Genomic DNA, 16028 nt, shown 5'->3' with positions numbered 1-16028 from the left:
CTTCATCTAGTGAAATTAAAACTTGATTCCCATAAAATGCAGACTTTAGTCTTGCAAAATTCTGACTGTATTTTCTTAAAATGAAACGAGAATGACGACAACCAAGTGTCACTCCACTCTCTCCCCACCTCTTCCGCTTCCTCCTCCTCCTCCTTGCGGTGATAAATGTCATCTGAGTGTCGTTGGTTGCATCTGATCCCTCTGAAATCTCAACTGTGATCATCTGTGTAAGCAGGTGGTCAGTCCTCATCAGTGCTTTAACGCTTGGGGAATGTGTTAAATTGTGTGAACTGTCCTATCTAATATTATTATTATTATTATTTGTTTTTAAAGATTTTGGTTCCCAGGACTGCTACGACATTCCCAGATCCTTCCCATCAGACAAGAGCTGCTCATTCGACTTCAACGAAAGTTTCAACAGCTACTTTGTGAGTTCTAGGTTGACAGGTCTACAGCCACACTCTAATTTGTATAGGCATCTTAAGCTCTTTAAAAAAAAAAAACCACACACACACAAACAATAAAACACCCTGGTAAGATTAGGAAGTTAATTGTATTTTGTAATATTTCAACTAGCCCATGCTACCACTAAGCGCAGTTGAATATAAGGGATTGAAGGGGACCATTAATGGACCCTCGTTACAGTCTCCCTTGGTGTAAATTGGAATTGGAAAACTCTAAAGCGTTTGCATGGTCAGATTATACACGTTTACGATGTTTTAATTGTCTTACACAGTTGTAAAATGTTCCATGTCATGTTCAACTTTTTACAGAAAATATTTTAATACAAATTTTAAGAGTAACAGGGAACATTAAAAACATTTAAGATCGTACCGTGATAGCTATCGATATCGACTGATATGAAAACAAAACGTGTTAGGAATTTATTCCCCATATGCCCCAGCCCTATCTGTACATTTTTGGGATGTCAGTGCTAGAAAACATTTTCATTTTGTAATTGATATATTCTTTGAAGCATTAATATTAATTTGTGCAATTGCTTTTAGTGAGGTTAGTACACAGTCGTAGCCATACATGCAATTTTACTAAGAATTGGTATAATCATTTTCTTTCGGTTTTCGGCCTTAGTTTCCTTGTTTTTTTGTTTTGGCTACCGGTTAGTATTTTCATTTTAGTGCGTCCCTAATGATGACTTTATTCTTGTAAGATTACAACTTTAATTGTAAAATTGCAACTCATCATATTGCTACGCTGTTGTCCTTTTTATTGTAAAATATTTTTTTAAATAAATTGCAATAATGTTTTTATGTTTTTCACCTAAAATTGCTACTTCAGTCTCATAAGATTAAGACTTCATTCTTGCAAAATATTTTTTAAAAACCTAACATTTGTTACTTCATTTTCGTAAGATTACAACCTTTTAACGGTTTTATTAAAATAGAAAAATTGGGGTCTTAATTTTCTTGCATAAAATGACAACTTCTCGTAAATTGCAAATTTCATCTCTCATAGTTAATTTTTCTTCTAACAAGACTATTCTTATAAAAGTTTGACTTTTTAACATAATATTTCCACTTAATTCTCGTAAGATTTGTTTATTTTTTTGGCACCACGTTGTCCTTTTCTTGTAAAATTATAACTCGTTATACCCAAGATAACCAGATCTTATTCTCTTTTTAAAAATTACCAGATTTTTGTTTTGTTATTTTGGAATGGGAAGGACTAATTAGACATCGCTAATGTCAGAATCTCTGGGAAAATTGGGAGGTTTGACATAAACATGAAACAAAAGCTCTTCTTTTTTATTGATTTTATTTTTTTTTTAAATAAATTTGAAGAGACCAACTTTAAATATTCGTAATTGCAAATCACTGGTCTTTTATAGAAAAATAAAGGCATGTTGCCCGTGAGCAGCAAGTCCACCGAGGAGGTGGACCAGAACTACGTCCCCATGAGTGCCAATTCCCCGTCCCACCACCACTCGGGCAGCCTGTCGGAGCCCGTGCACGAGACCAACTACGTGCCCATGACCCCTAGCACCATGGAGTTCTCCTCGCTGGGCAAGCAAGTGCCGCCTCCCGCCCACATGGGTTTCCGTTCCAGTCCCAAAACTCCGCCGCGGAGGCCCATGCCCAGCGACTGCCAGCCGCCGCCTGTGGACCGGAACCTCAAACCGGATCGCAAAGGTGGGCACTTGCCTTGGAGCTTGTCCGGGCACTACAGTGGTACCTCCAAGATCCAATGCATCCCCATCTTGAATTTGCTCGACTTTCAAGCTCATAAAGTTTTAACTGTGCAGGCACTTATATGTATGTATACAAGTAGAGGTCAATATTAAGGCATTAGAAACAATACAACACTTAAAACTAGTCTAGTAAAATAAACTAAATACTAAACCATTTTTTAATTGTAAAATTACCAATTTTGTATCATGAAATTACTACTTTATCCTCGTGAAATTGCAAATGTTTTTCTCTTAATGTTTAAATTACTTTTTCATTTTATTTTAAGACTATCATTAGAAAATTTTCCCGTAAAATAAAATGTTTGTTTTGTAACATTCTTGTCGAATTGTAAAAATGGACACTTTTTTCTTATTATTGTTCTGACAATATTACGACTTTATTCTTGTAAAATTGCGACTTTTATTCTAAAATTACAATGTTCTCATAAAATTTTAATTTTATAAATTGTAATATTACTCTTTGTCTCATTGTTTTCTTATTGCAACGCTTTTCTCGTTATTGCAGCTCGCAACCAATATTGCAAATTGCGACTTTTTTCCTGTAATATTTTTATTTTAGCATAAAAATAAATGTTTCCTTTCTAAAATTGTGTTTTTAATTGTAAAATTACCATTTTTGTCCTGTAGAAGTAGAATTTTACTCATTTATTTTGTGTTGTAAAATGAAAGTTTTTCAAATTTCAAAACTTTTTCTCGTAAAATGTTTTTTATCTTGTAATGCTGCAATTTTTCTTGCACTATTAAGACTTCAAATTATAAATTTGGACTGTTTTGTCTCATAAAAGTAAAATTTTACTGTGGTCTTTTTTATTGTAAATGACATTTTTTGTCATAAAATTTCAGCTTTCTATCACCTAAAAATCCGAACTTTCTCTCAATATTACAGTTTTTCTTGCGTTGACTTTCCTCATTGTAAAATCATGAATTTTTATTTTGTATTTATTTATTTTTTAAATTCTTAAGTTCGCATGTTTGTAAAATTAAGCTGTGCTTAACATTTTGGTAGGTAACTAAAGATTTACTTGTTTGTTTAGTTTCACACTTAATGGGTGAATAGGCACTTTGGAAACCCAACTGTTTCTAGACAAACAAAAGGACATTTTCCATCATATAGCCCCTTAACGGCGTTTGCAGGAGCTTGAAGGTACCAGTGTCTACTGTTTGCAGAGGGCTTGTGTTGTTGGTGTTTGTCAACTTTACATTACATGCTGCGGACGAGCCGTCTGTGTCAGTAGCCTTAACCCCCCATTCGTGTGTCTGCTTGAGTGTCAGTTCTTAATGTTGTGAATACCAAATCCACTAACTAGCATCTCCTCGCACGACTTGAGTTAATTTTGATGCTTGCTGCATCCTCTTACAACAAAGCACAGTGAGCTCCTTGTCAAAGGGCTCCTGAGCCTGAGGCCCTGCAGACTGTTTTAGAAGTTTGGAAGGTTGGGGTGGGGGGGGGTTGTTTCCCTTGTGCCATGGGGTGGCTGAACTCGGAGTGGTCACCCTCTATCCCCTTTGTTTCCCGCGTGTGAATGGAGCGCTTTGATGCGGGAGCTCATAGCGAGGGGGAATTACCATCTGGGCCAAACGCTGAGTAATGGAGGGGTCAGAGAGAGCATTGAAACCGAATGTTGAGTACAGAAACTACAACGAGGAAATATGATTTAAGAAAATCAGTTCAGCTAGCTTTGGACCGCAATTTCTAGGGGTGTGACGGTGCATGTATTCAGATATTTAGGGGGGAGGCGGGGGCAACCGTTTATACAGTACGAGTTCCAACATGGAACATATTATGTAAGGGACAGGTAGGGTACCTTCCCGTGCGCTCTACTCACGCGTCAACTCCGTAAACAAATACAGCGCAGCTCACGGTCTTGATAGCCGACGTCGAGGCTAGTTGTTATGCTTTTGGCAACTTGTTAACTCATTTTAAACATCTTGGATGAACAACGTGACATCATGGCAGCGTAACCGGGAAATGACTTCAACAAACGTGCTGACATTTCTGTAATCGGCAGCTTTAAATTCCATCTGCGTGAATCTGCTCTGTTTGTGTCCTTATTACAAGGTTGTACAATGTGAGGTCTTTATTCTTGTGAAATTACACATTTTCTATTGTAATAATATAACTCTTGTAATATTACAATTTATTATTGTAAAATTACAGCATTTGAATATACTATTATGCCTGTTAAGGCATAATAGTATATTCAAATGCTGAAATTGTTAAGTTTTTCTTGGAAAGTTCTGACTTTTATTCTTACAATATTACTTTTTTCTCAAACAATTTCAGCTTTTTAAACAAACTTAGTGCTCTTTTCTCATATTGCAACTTTTTTTCTTGAGGTATTCTGACTTTATTATTGTCAAATTACATTTAACAATATTCTTTCTTTATTCTAGTAAAATTATGACAGTTTTTTCTTGCAATATTATGACTTTATTCTTGTAAAATTAAAACGTTTCATGACATAACTTAATTCTGAAATCAGGGCTTGATTCTTATTATGGCTTTTGAAATATAATATTGCTACTTAATTCTCATGAATCTACACCTCAAATTACAACTATTGTATCATAATAAAACTTTTTCTTAAAATATTACATTACACTTGTAAGTGTTTTTTTAACATAATATTGGATGTTATTTTTGTAAAATTATTACCCTTGTAAAATTAAGATTTTATTTTATTTTTTTAAAGTTTTTTCCTTTTTTGTAATTATGACTTAATTAAATTTAAATACATTTAGCCTTTGTTAAATTGTATAAAATTATTGCGAATTTATCCTTTAAAAATATACTTTTTTAGGGATAGAATAGATAGAATATTGCAATTGGGAAATTATTACTTTTCTCATAGTATTCTGACTTTTTATCTAATCCAACTTTAGTCTCATGAAATTATGACATTTTTCTTCATAATAAACACAAGATGTTATTCTTGTTAAATTGTGACTTTATTTAGTGTTCTTTCCTTTTATTCAGACCAAACCCATCTGAAAAATTGATTGCTTAACCTGGTTGAACTATTTCGGCAATTTTATTTAGATTTTTGAAGTATCAAAAACATTGTAGGTTTCCTTGCGTGAATGCCATGTGTGTGTCAAACGACAGCACGTCTTTCTTTCTTTATTTTTTCTCTTGCCGCAACACGCCTCCAAGGACTCTCCGTGCTTTCGCACAGCTCGTCATGCATGCTGCACAGCTGTGATGTCAGTCTTTGTGTGGGAAGCCGTGTGGGGAATGTTTTTCTGGGTGGGGGGCAGAGGGGAGCATGGCTCTTGTGTTGTCATGGCGAATGTCATCGGGGGTGGGGTGGGTGTGATTTGGGCGTTGAGCGGCTTTGCATGGCAAGAAATTTGGCAATGATGTGAATTGAAATGATTATATCTTCTTTCGCCAATCAGGTCAGAGTCCTAAAGTAATAAGAGCAAAGGGGGTCGGTTTAGAGCGAACCGACTCCCAAACTGTAGGCGAGTTCCCACGGGGACGCCGCAAGGGTAGGTACTCTTCACTGAACCCAATAAAAGTCCTCTTGACTTGTCTTCCTCTTGACTTTGCTGCATGTTTACAGTGGTGGTTGGGTCATCTCTGTCACAAATGAATGTACAACAATTTTTGCCTCGATGGTGTATGAAACCATAGGCTTAATCCGGTCTTTCTCTTGTGAATGACTTACATTTGACACCGGCATCACTAACTCTCCTAACTCTTACTTAGTCACGTTGGTATTAAATATCATCACCAATTAGCACTTTTCCCTACTGGTTGCTAATTTTGTTACACTATGCACTCTTCACAAATACAGTGAACCCCTCCATGCATATTTTGTATTGGCACTGTGCGTCAAGCTTTAAACTGTATATTAATGATAAAATTTAATATGTTCGTTACTTTGCAGATTTTGTCTATCATGGAGGGGGGTGGGGGAACATAACCCCTGCAATTAAAATGGGACTAGTGTAATGTATTTCTTCAAATTGCTGAAATATGGCTGGTCCACGGCGTTTGAACTTTGAACTGTTGCTAACCAACCGATTTGTTTATAAAAAAAAAAAAAAAAAAAAAAAAAAAAAACTCCCTCAAATAAATCCCTTTGCCAAAACGGTAGTACCAACTGACTACAAGTTTAGATGAAATAATAAACACCTCCTCCAAATAGACACTCGGGAATATTTGTGGAAAAATCATAAGTACTGAGTACAAAAAGAGATGACATACAGTAATAGTGAGTCACATAACATACATGCTTGTATACATGACACTTAGGCACATATTTTGTTCGTTTAAAATAATTACCACCATTAACCCACTAATGCTGCCTTGTTGTTCTTCATATCATAAAAAGATGAAGTATTATATTAAAACTAAGTTGTCCATCATGTTGTGTGAGTGACCATGTTGTGCATTGTTTCAGGAAAACCCGCGCCACTGGAGATCAAACCCGTGCCCGAGTGGGAGGAGCCCTGCACGCCGGTCCGCTCGCCCGTCACTCGCTCCTTCGCACGGGAGTAAGTGTGGAATGATCTTTTAAAAAAAAACATTTAAATAATGGTGACAAGAACCAAGGGTGTGTTCAGACAGTTGAAGAAAATATGATATTTCGTATTTCCTCAAATAAATTACATAATGAATAAAACACCTTCTCTTTAATAAATGCCTCTCTATACAGCTTATGTAATTGTAATTATATAACATAATTATTAGAAAATAATAAATATAAAGTGAGTACGGAATGTTTTCAGACCCCCTTAAAGTTTTCACTCTTTGTTATATTGCAGCCATTGTTAAAATCATTTAAGTTCATTTTTTTCCTTATTAATGTACACACAGCACCCCATATTGACAATTTTTTGTTTTATTTTTGAAACGTTCGCTGATTTATTAAAAAAGAAAAACTGAAATATCACACAGCCATAAGTATTCAGACCCTTTGCTGTGACACTCCTATATTTAACTCGGGTGCTGTCCATTTTTCTGATCATCCTTAAATAAATTACCCTCAGCACACTCAGTGAGAGTTCAGAAAAACTCAGTGACTGTTTTTGAATGGCCCAGCCAGAGCCCTGACTTAAACCCAATTGAGCATCTCTGGAAAGACCTGAAAATGGCTGTCCACCAACGTTCACCATCCAACCTGACATAACTGGAGAGGATCTGCAAGGAGGAATGGCAGAGAATCCCCAAATCCAGGTGTGTTGTTGCATCATAACCAAAAAGACTCATGGCTGTATTAGCTCAAAAGAGTACTTCTAAATACTGAGCAAAGGGTCTGAATACTTATGGCTGTGTGATATTTCAGTTTTTCTTTTTTAGTAAATCAGTTTTTTTTTCTGTCACTGGGTGCTGTGTGTACATTAATGTGGAACAAAAATTAACTTAAATGGCTGCAATATACAAAATAGTGAAAAATTGAAGGGGGTCTGAATACTTTCCGTACCCACTGTACACAATACATTATTTACATTTTTTTTAATATATATTATTTAAAAACTGCACTTTTAAAATAAGGACCTACTAAATGCTGATACTCTCTGCAGTTGGACAAATAGAAACGTCTGGCCACTATTTGAGGAAATACGGCATCGCTGAATGGTTTTGTCTTGATAAATTAAAGTATGACGGTTGGACACGTTCTTCCTCTTTTGAGTTTTTGGTTGCTTTGTGCAGGGAAAAGACAGTGAGTGTGAACACACCCTTTTCAAGGAGTAGATGACACTAAAGTAGACACTAACCTTTCATGCATTAATGTAGTTGGTGACCACAGCACGGCTCATCCCAGCAGCTTTTGAGATCCCCTGTCGCTTATGTAACACGCAGTGCTGAGCTCTTATTTCTGTGTCGAATGTCGCAGGGGCTCTTGTGGTCTCATGTTTTTGTGTTCACCATAGAGGGTGTGTGTTTCCTTGGACGTGCATGCGTGTGTGTAAACATTGAATGCTGCTCAGTCTCTCTAGGTTCCCCATGCCCGCCCGGCCCCCATCAGTGCATAGCACCGCCTCCAGCACTGACTCCGAGGACAGTGATGAGAATTATGTAGCCATGCTCTCTAATATGAAGAACCAGTCAGATGAACCAGTATGTAACACACAACTATCCTAACAACTGTCTACATACTGTATATAAGATGCTGTACTCTTATTGAGGCTTAAAATGTGATCTTTGTGGGTTGTTGCTATACTGTGGTACTTCCAATTTGTATGTATAATTCGTCAATTACCTTTATTAACTGCACAGGAACTGTTTTGAGTAAAATTTTAACTTAATTGTCGTACATCTGTAAAAGAAGTTAACCAGTTTAATAATACTACGTTAACATCAATAAAATACTCTTTAGACACTGGCGAGGAAGGGTAATAAATGTCAGTATAACGTAATACTGTATGTTAAAACAACAGACGCACATAACACCTCTTGAGAACAGGTGGGAAGCGAATGGCGGCTCGCGTGATGAACTAACCTAACAGTTGACATCTTTACTTAAAAGCACAAACTGATGGCGCAAGAAGGTAACTTAGCATCTCCATCTCTACTCTTGTTTCCATTCTTGCCAAACGGATGTACTCAAATGTAGGACACCAGGCACTGGTGATCCAAATCAGTCCTTTATGAGTTTTATCAAGCCTGTTGAACAACATTTGCCAAAACAAAACCAATAACTGGCATTAAACATCAATTACATCTTTACTCAGTGCTCCTTCTTGTCAGATGGCACAAACGAAACGCACATCAGCAGTTGCAGAATATCCAAATCAAAGTCCTGTTCACAAAAAAGCTGGTCAATGTCTATCCTTACAGTATACATCTTTACTCACTCGGCGCTCCTTTTCAAACAGAATTGACTCGAATATATGACACTAGTCGCGGGAGATCTGAATCAATCGCTTTCGTTCACAAAAAGCTACAAGTAGCGAGAAACAAAACACTAGCTTTTGATCACAAGTAAAAAGCACGTGGGAGCTAGCCAGTCGACTGCTAGGACGAGACGCTAATCTAGCCGTTTACGTCTTTACTGATCAAAAGTCCTTTTTTTTTTTTTTCACAAAAACACAGTCAAGGTGGGGCTCAGGATTTGTTCATGTCATGTTTTATGCCAGTTAAAAATATTTACAAAATAAATGTAAGGCATATTTTACCCAGACATTTGTCTCCAAATTATTAGCTTTGTGTTCATTGGACCTTGGAAGTACCTCTGTATAAATATTTTTAAATATACAATTAATATTGTAAATACAATACAAAATACAAATAGAAGTCCATATGAAAAATATCCATACACTTATTTAGAGGACCCAACTTAAAATGGCCATTCAAATTGAAGGCTTTGTTCCGTTATTGCTTGATAGATATTTCCTATTATACAGCATAGCATAGACAGTATCCCGATTTTTAGAGTCCCTGCTCATCTCCCAAAGCCAAACAACAAATGACTGGCTGCTCCAGACGGACTCCTCTGTTTTCCTTCCTGCTGTTGTTCCACTTTCCTTTTTAGTCTATTTCTGTTCTGCTGCTTTTCAGGTTTTCAGTTCTTGGAAGAAATCTTTGTTTGTTTGTTTTTTTTTCTGTTAAACTTTTGTCCCTTGATTGAATGTCTTTTTAACGCATCAGTGAACGTTTAAGTAGACATTCCATTCCTGTTTTAACCCTTTTGTTCGCCTTTTCCAGCCACTCACCGCCTTCCTTCCTGCGCCGTAATCCCTCAAGTTCTTCATTTCTTTACCATTTTTTTACCTGCTCATCTCCTCTTTCCTTCGCTGCTCCTTCCTCCCGCTTTTTTGTGTAGAGAGGAGTCCTTCTACTGCACGGTCCCCATCACCCCCGTAAAGAGGGAGGTGGAGGAACTTGACACCGTAGAGGAGGTGAGCAGGGTTGCCACGTTGGAACATGTCAGAGCCACCATTAGGGTGTCTGTTGAATTTTTTTCTTCTTTTTATGTGATTAGAGGTTTTAGATGCACGAATGTTGATTAGTATCTCACCATCCTAGTTCTAATGACTCCACCGTACATGTAGTTTACAAATTAACAAGCTATCAAGGTCCGAATAAGTCAAGTGTTGTCACAATAGCCCAATAGTCATTGTAATTGTTGAACTGCAAAGGACAAAAATCTAAATTATCGTATTTATCTCCATTGCAAATCACATTTCACCATTTATCTGCCTTTAATTACAGTGGAACAACCAAGGTTGAACGTCATCTGTTTGATTTAGAAGAAAGAAAAAAAAAATCCCCATACGAAGTGGAATTAATCAATTCATGGGTCAAACTTTCACCATCTAAAACCTTTATTAACTATCCAAGCATCTTCTTAGTTAAAATTTCACTTTCCTAAATGGTATGCAAGTGTTAAAAAAAAAAAGTTTTTTTTTAATCCATAACAGAACAGAATTTTGAACATTGGTATCGTGGAAATGGAATTAGTCCGTTCCTGGGTCGAACTATCGCCATCATGAAACCTGTATTAACTGTAAAAGTAACATTTTTACTTTCTTCACATTCATCACTCAAGTGTAAAAATAGGTTAAATACTTTTATTAGGTAATGTAATAGAATGTTCCCCATAGAAGCAGAATTAATGAGTTTCTGTGTCAAACTGCCACCATCATAAAATTTAACTATACAGGCCATTTTGAAACATTAATTATACAAGTGCAAAAATAGGTTAAAAACAGTTTTTGGCAATTTAGTAGAATTTCCCCATAGATTATCACGTAACTGTAATTAATCTGTTTCTGGATAAAACTTTCATCATCATAAAACCTTCATTAACTAGACAGGATTTTTTTAATTAACATTTTTTTTTTGCATTGTTAACTATCATGCATGTAACGATATCTTAAACACTGTAATTTGGAAATCGAATAGAAGTGTTGCCTTGGAAATCATGGACATGGAATTAATCTGTTCCTGGGCCAATCTATCGGCATCATAAAACAGTTATTACTGGTTACTATTCAAGCAATTTAAAAAAAATATTTTTGCTTAACTGTCATACAAGTGCAAAAATAGGTTAAAGCCTTTTATTTTGCTATATAATAGAATTTTCTCCAGTGGAAATTGAATTAATCTGTTACTTGGTCCAACTTTCTCCACCGTAGAAAATGTATTAGTTATACAAACAATTTATTAAAGTAACATTTTTGCATTCTTAAGTGTTATACAAGTGTAAAAATAATTTTAGCACCATTAATCAGTGATCAAAAAGAACTTTTCCCATTAGAAAATTATGGAAATTGTATTAATTCCTGCATCAAACTGTTGCGATCATAAGAGATTTTTTTTCGTAAAGTAGTATTTGGTAAAATAGTTGCATTCTTAACTGTCATGCAAGTGTAAAAATACGTTTCACACTGTTTATAGTAAACCCTAAAACCTAAATGCCATTTAACTTCCTGTGTACATCACTGGAATGTAATTCCAAACTGTTCAGCTTCACAGGTTCCACTGTACTATTCCACTACAATTCAGTAGTAGCAGTAATTTATATATTTAGTTTTCAATCTCACATTTGTCATCCAAACCGAATTTTTGGATTCTATTGTGACAACACAAGAGTGAGTTTTCTAACAGTGTCGCTGAGTTTTTCTTCTTCTGTCAATGAAACGACGTTTTGTTGTGACTGCGACTGTAGAGCACAAAGCTGAGCGCACCGATGACTGTGGACGGCGGGAGTAGCCCCATGGTAAAGCCCAAGGGAGACAAGCAGGTGGAGTACTTGGATTTGGACCTGGACTCCGGCAAGTCCACTCCACCTCGGAAGGTAGGCTGACGTCCATTGATGCTCGCCTCATGTATGTCTTAAAGGGTGTACACAATAATACCTTCAGTCTTCCCATGTGTCCATTGTGTTGGAATAAATGTTTAGCATTCAATTGACACGCAGAAGGTGCTGTACTGAACGTACATTTTACCCGATTACGGAGAGCAGTAACTTTTTTGACAACAAACTGTAGAGGAGGAGATCATGTTGATGCAAAGAAAAATCACAAAAACACCGTTTATAGTATAATTATACAGTACAGTATATCATAAAAGAGAGTACACCTCTCAATTTTTTTTTAAATAATGGACTGCTAAGTGGGTAACGTTTTTATGTAGGGGGGTTCTCAGTTTTGCTGCCAGTGGTTTAGACATTAAAGGCTGTGTGATTTTCTTTTTTTACCGTTTTCCCATGAAAAGATATAATAAAATATTTACAATAAGGTGAGGGACGTACTCACTTATGTGAGATACTGGAGATAGGTAAATCTCAATAAATTAGAATATGGTAGAAAAGTCAGTTTATTTTCGTACGCAGACATAGATATCGTTAAAGACTTTGGAAAATACTTTTTAGAGGGCAAATCCCCATCTAATTTCCACATTAAAATAATTTCCATTGTTTCTTGATTGCTTGTTGCGAAACATTGTTGTGTCTCGAGATGGTGACTATTTGGTTTTCGGTTGCTGTTTATTAACTTGGTGTAAGTTATGCTTATTTAAAAAAATAATGTAATATGTCATGCTGAATGTGTGTACTGCATCTCTATAGGAGTTTAACTTTGTTAATTGAACTACTACTAAAGTAAGCTTTTGACACTATTTTATTGAGATGTACCTGTATGTGTATTGTATTGCAAGTTACACCCTGATTTCTGTAAATGATTCTCTTTAAATGTCAACTCAACAATGGGCTGAAGTCACTGATTGTTGGTATGCGTGTACCCTGTTTGACTGGTGTTCAGTTTTTTTCCCCTGAAGTTTATTGTCTCTACATTTGTCCCCATTCTTTTCCCCACTACATTCCTGTTTTGAAGATGAAGAGCAGTGGCTCTGGCATGGCAGCGTCGGATGAGCGTGTGGACTACGTGGTGGTGGACCAGCAACGGACGCAAGCCCTTAAGAGCACCCGTGAGGCCTGGAACGACGGCCGCCAATCCACAGAGACGGACACGACATCCAAAGGAGCCAAGTGACCTAATTTTTGTCGTTTTTCGCGCCCGAACCCCTCGTCCTTCGCGGTATTTCCGTAGCCACTCCGCCATCTTCTAGCTTTTTGCACTGCCGGCGGGATTCTGCAGAAGTCGGCAGAGCGACCGGACCAACCGCGATCATTCGTCAACACTTTTACTAGCAGGGTTTTCTATCACCACTGGTTGAAGGGATGCTAGTTGCAAACAGCGGCGGGAAAGTGATCGGAAAAAAGACGGAACTCGTATGTGTCAACAAGGGCTTCAGTTTGAGTTTCGCTTGTGGTTCGAATCCGTCAACGTGGCGGACGACTGTACAAAAAGTGTTATGTATATAAAGTGTCCTTTTTATTCGTATGGAATATTTAGCATGTTCGACTCCGAAGGTGCGCAGATTCTGCAGGGTAGAATCCTGCTGGTATGGTGACGACATACCGCTGTTGTTGATTATGGTGATTATCGGACACATTTACTGTGAGCATTTTCAACAACCCCGCCACTTTTTCTGTAAGTTATGCGAAAGTTATGAAAAAAGTTCCAAGCGTCGAAATCAGGTACGCGTCCTAATGAACTGTAAAAGTCGTCACTAATTTATTTTAACGCCGTATTCTCTTGACGTCGAATTTTTCTGAACCTTTCGCCTCATTTCCGACCGCTCTTCGGTATACTTCAAACTGATTATAATATTGTCAGTAACAGGAACACAAAATGGCCTTACTAACCTGTGAAACATCCCATGCGTGTGCTGTCATAGCTGTACATATTTTTTGCCATTGATTAGATTTAATGTGTATCTTTTTTTAAAACGTGCCTACTAAAAAAAAAAAAAAAAAAAAAAAACAGTCACCTTCGTTGGACTTTTGGACCTCCCCAGCAGTTTCTTTGTGATAATGGACTGCCAAGTGAATGACACCTTATTTTTTTTTTTTTAATCTTGCGAGAAAAATGTACACATTTCCAAGTGGACTAAATAAAATCCAATCTCAAGTATGTGTGTTCTTTTGTGTATTACATGTACTTTTCACAGTCTTTGGGGGGCTATTACACCCCTCAAGTTTGACCACTGACTATGATACTGACAGCCATCTTACTTTGTCGACAGTTCCACAAAATGGTTGTATTTTAAAATTGTTGTTGTTGTTTTTTTTAAATATTATTTTTTTTTTTTACATACAATAGGTTAAAATTGACGCGAACACTAATAATATACAGGGTGATTGAAAAGTAACTCCCTATTTTAAAATACTAATTTATTCATATGTTGTAATATTTTTCAAATTTGTTTTTTTTGTGTATGTTCCATGATGTATGGGAATTAAATCTATGTTCTTGTTTTCTTTTCAGATCGATTATTTTGTTTAAAATTTGAAAGCCCTGCAAAAATGGCTGGACGTCTTACCTACAGGAACGTGCCCAGCTCGCGGCACGTTACGAAGTTTGGAGATCCGTTGTTCAAGTGCAAAGATGGTGGAGGACCATTAAAGGAAGACCTCCTCAAGTTGACGCTAAGACGATCAAGAATTGTCATGCAAAACTCATCGCTACAGTGACCCAGAGGTAGTGCATGTTGTTCAAGAGATGTTCACGCATAGCCAGAAAAAGTCAATTTGACAAGCAGCAAGGGAAAGTGGACTTTCCTTTCACTGTGTGCGAACTGTGCGCAAAAAGGAGCTTAAACGGCGTGCTTGGAAGCCGCACTGCTGTCAAGCACTCTCTGCTGCAGACCGCGACATTCGTATTGGAGTGTGGGGAGGCGATGATAGCTTAGTATCAAGATTGGTCTGATCTCTTTAAAAAATATCCTCTGGAGTGATGAGGCGGTATTCCACATCAGTGGGTTTGTGAACCGTCACAACTGCCACTACCGGACGGGAGAAGATCCTCGTATTACCTCAGAAAAAATGCAGAATTGGTATGGTATGGTGTGGAATGACGTCGGACAGGATTGTGGGTCCCTTCATCCTTTGGGATACCATGAATGCCAAAAGGTACCTCACCATGCTGAAAGATGAAATCTGGCCGCTTATCAGTACTTGGGAGAATATTGAAGATTTAATTTTCATGCAAGATGGCGCTCCTCCACATTATGCTATTGTTGTTCGTGAATGGCTGAATGCCCACTTCCCTGGGAGATGGATGGGTCATCGTGGTCCGTATGCGTGGCCAGCCAGAAGTCCTGTCTTAGCACCGTGCGACTTTTTTCTGTGGGGTTGGTTAAAGTATTCTACCAAACCAACGAATTTGGAAGAACTTGAAGGGTGAATACGACAAGTTATGTCTTCCATCCCACAAGAGTTCCTTGTGAAATCAGTTAATGCGGTTCCCAGGTGGCTTGAGAAACTGGTGGCTCATGCTAGCGCCTATATCGAATTTTAAATAAAACTCCATGCAATACACTTTCTTCTCATGTTCATTTCTTGTAAGAATTATAGTTCAGAAATAAATTACAAGTACTTGAAAATAGGGAGTTACTTTTTTCAGAGACTACTAATAGTAATCCATCCATCCATCCATTTTCCGTACCGCTTCTCACTAGGATCGCAGGCGTGCCGGAGCCTATCCCGGCCATCTTCAGGCAAGAGGCGGGGTACATATAAACAAACAACTATTCGCACTCGTATTCACACTTAGGGGCAATTTAGAGCATTCAATCAACCTGCCACATGTTTTTGGGATGTGGGAGGAAACCGGAGTGCCCGGAGAAAACCCACGTCAGGCACGGAGAGAACACGCAAACTCCAGGTGGGGAGTTGAACCCCGGATCCCAGAACTGTGAGGCAGATGTGCTAACCACCAGTGATATATTTAATGCATATTTTCCACTTTAAAGTCATGTCTTTTTTTGCAGCTATTCTGTGCCTGTTTTACCTGAAATGGCCAC

At 37.4% G+C, this 16028-nt stretch overlaps 1 protein-coding gene across 11 annotated transcripts in view; it reads left to right on the top strand.

The window, feature by feature from the left end:
- The window catches only part of gab1 (GRB2-associated binding protein 1), a 71946-nt gene extending 56403 nt beyond the window's left edge, over positions 1-15543 (top strand). For 7 of the 11 annotated variants that reach the window (XM_061770900.1, XM_061770901.1, XM_061770899.1 and 4 more), the window contains 8 exons: positions 334-428; positions 1847-2147; positions 5606-5698; positions 6616-6709; positions 8147-8276; positions 11830-11958; positions 12995-13149; positions 14492-15543. In XM_061770900.1, the coding sequence (XP_061626884.1) occupies positions 334-428; positions 1847-2147; positions 5606-5698; positions 6616-6709; positions 8147-8276; positions 11830-11958; positions 12995-13149; positions 14492-14516 (1022 nt within the window). In that variant the 3' untranslated portion in view covers positions 14517-15543. Of the gene's footprint in view, positions 1-333; positions 429-1846; positions 2148-5605; positions 5699-6615; positions 6710-8146; positions 8277-9981; positions 10058-11829; positions 11959-12994; positions 14138-14491 lie in introns of those variants that run through there. The other 4 variants (XM_061770894.1, XM_061770896.1, XM_061770895.1 and 1 more) reach the window with 4 other exon arrangements.
- Positions 15544-16028: the final 485 nt, after the last annotated feature.

The sequence above is a fragment of the Phyllopteryx taeniolatus genome, chromosome 4, assembly GCF_024500385.1.
Source record: "Phyllopteryx taeniolatus isolate TA_2022b chromosome 4, UOR_Ptae_1.2, whole genome shotgun sequence".
Classification (NCBI taxonomy): Eukaryota; Metazoa; Chordata; class Actinopteri; order Syngnathiformes; family Syngnathidae; genus Phyllopteryx; species Phyllopteryx taeniolatus.
This window is presented reverse-complemented; position numbering and strand designations above follow the sequence as displayed.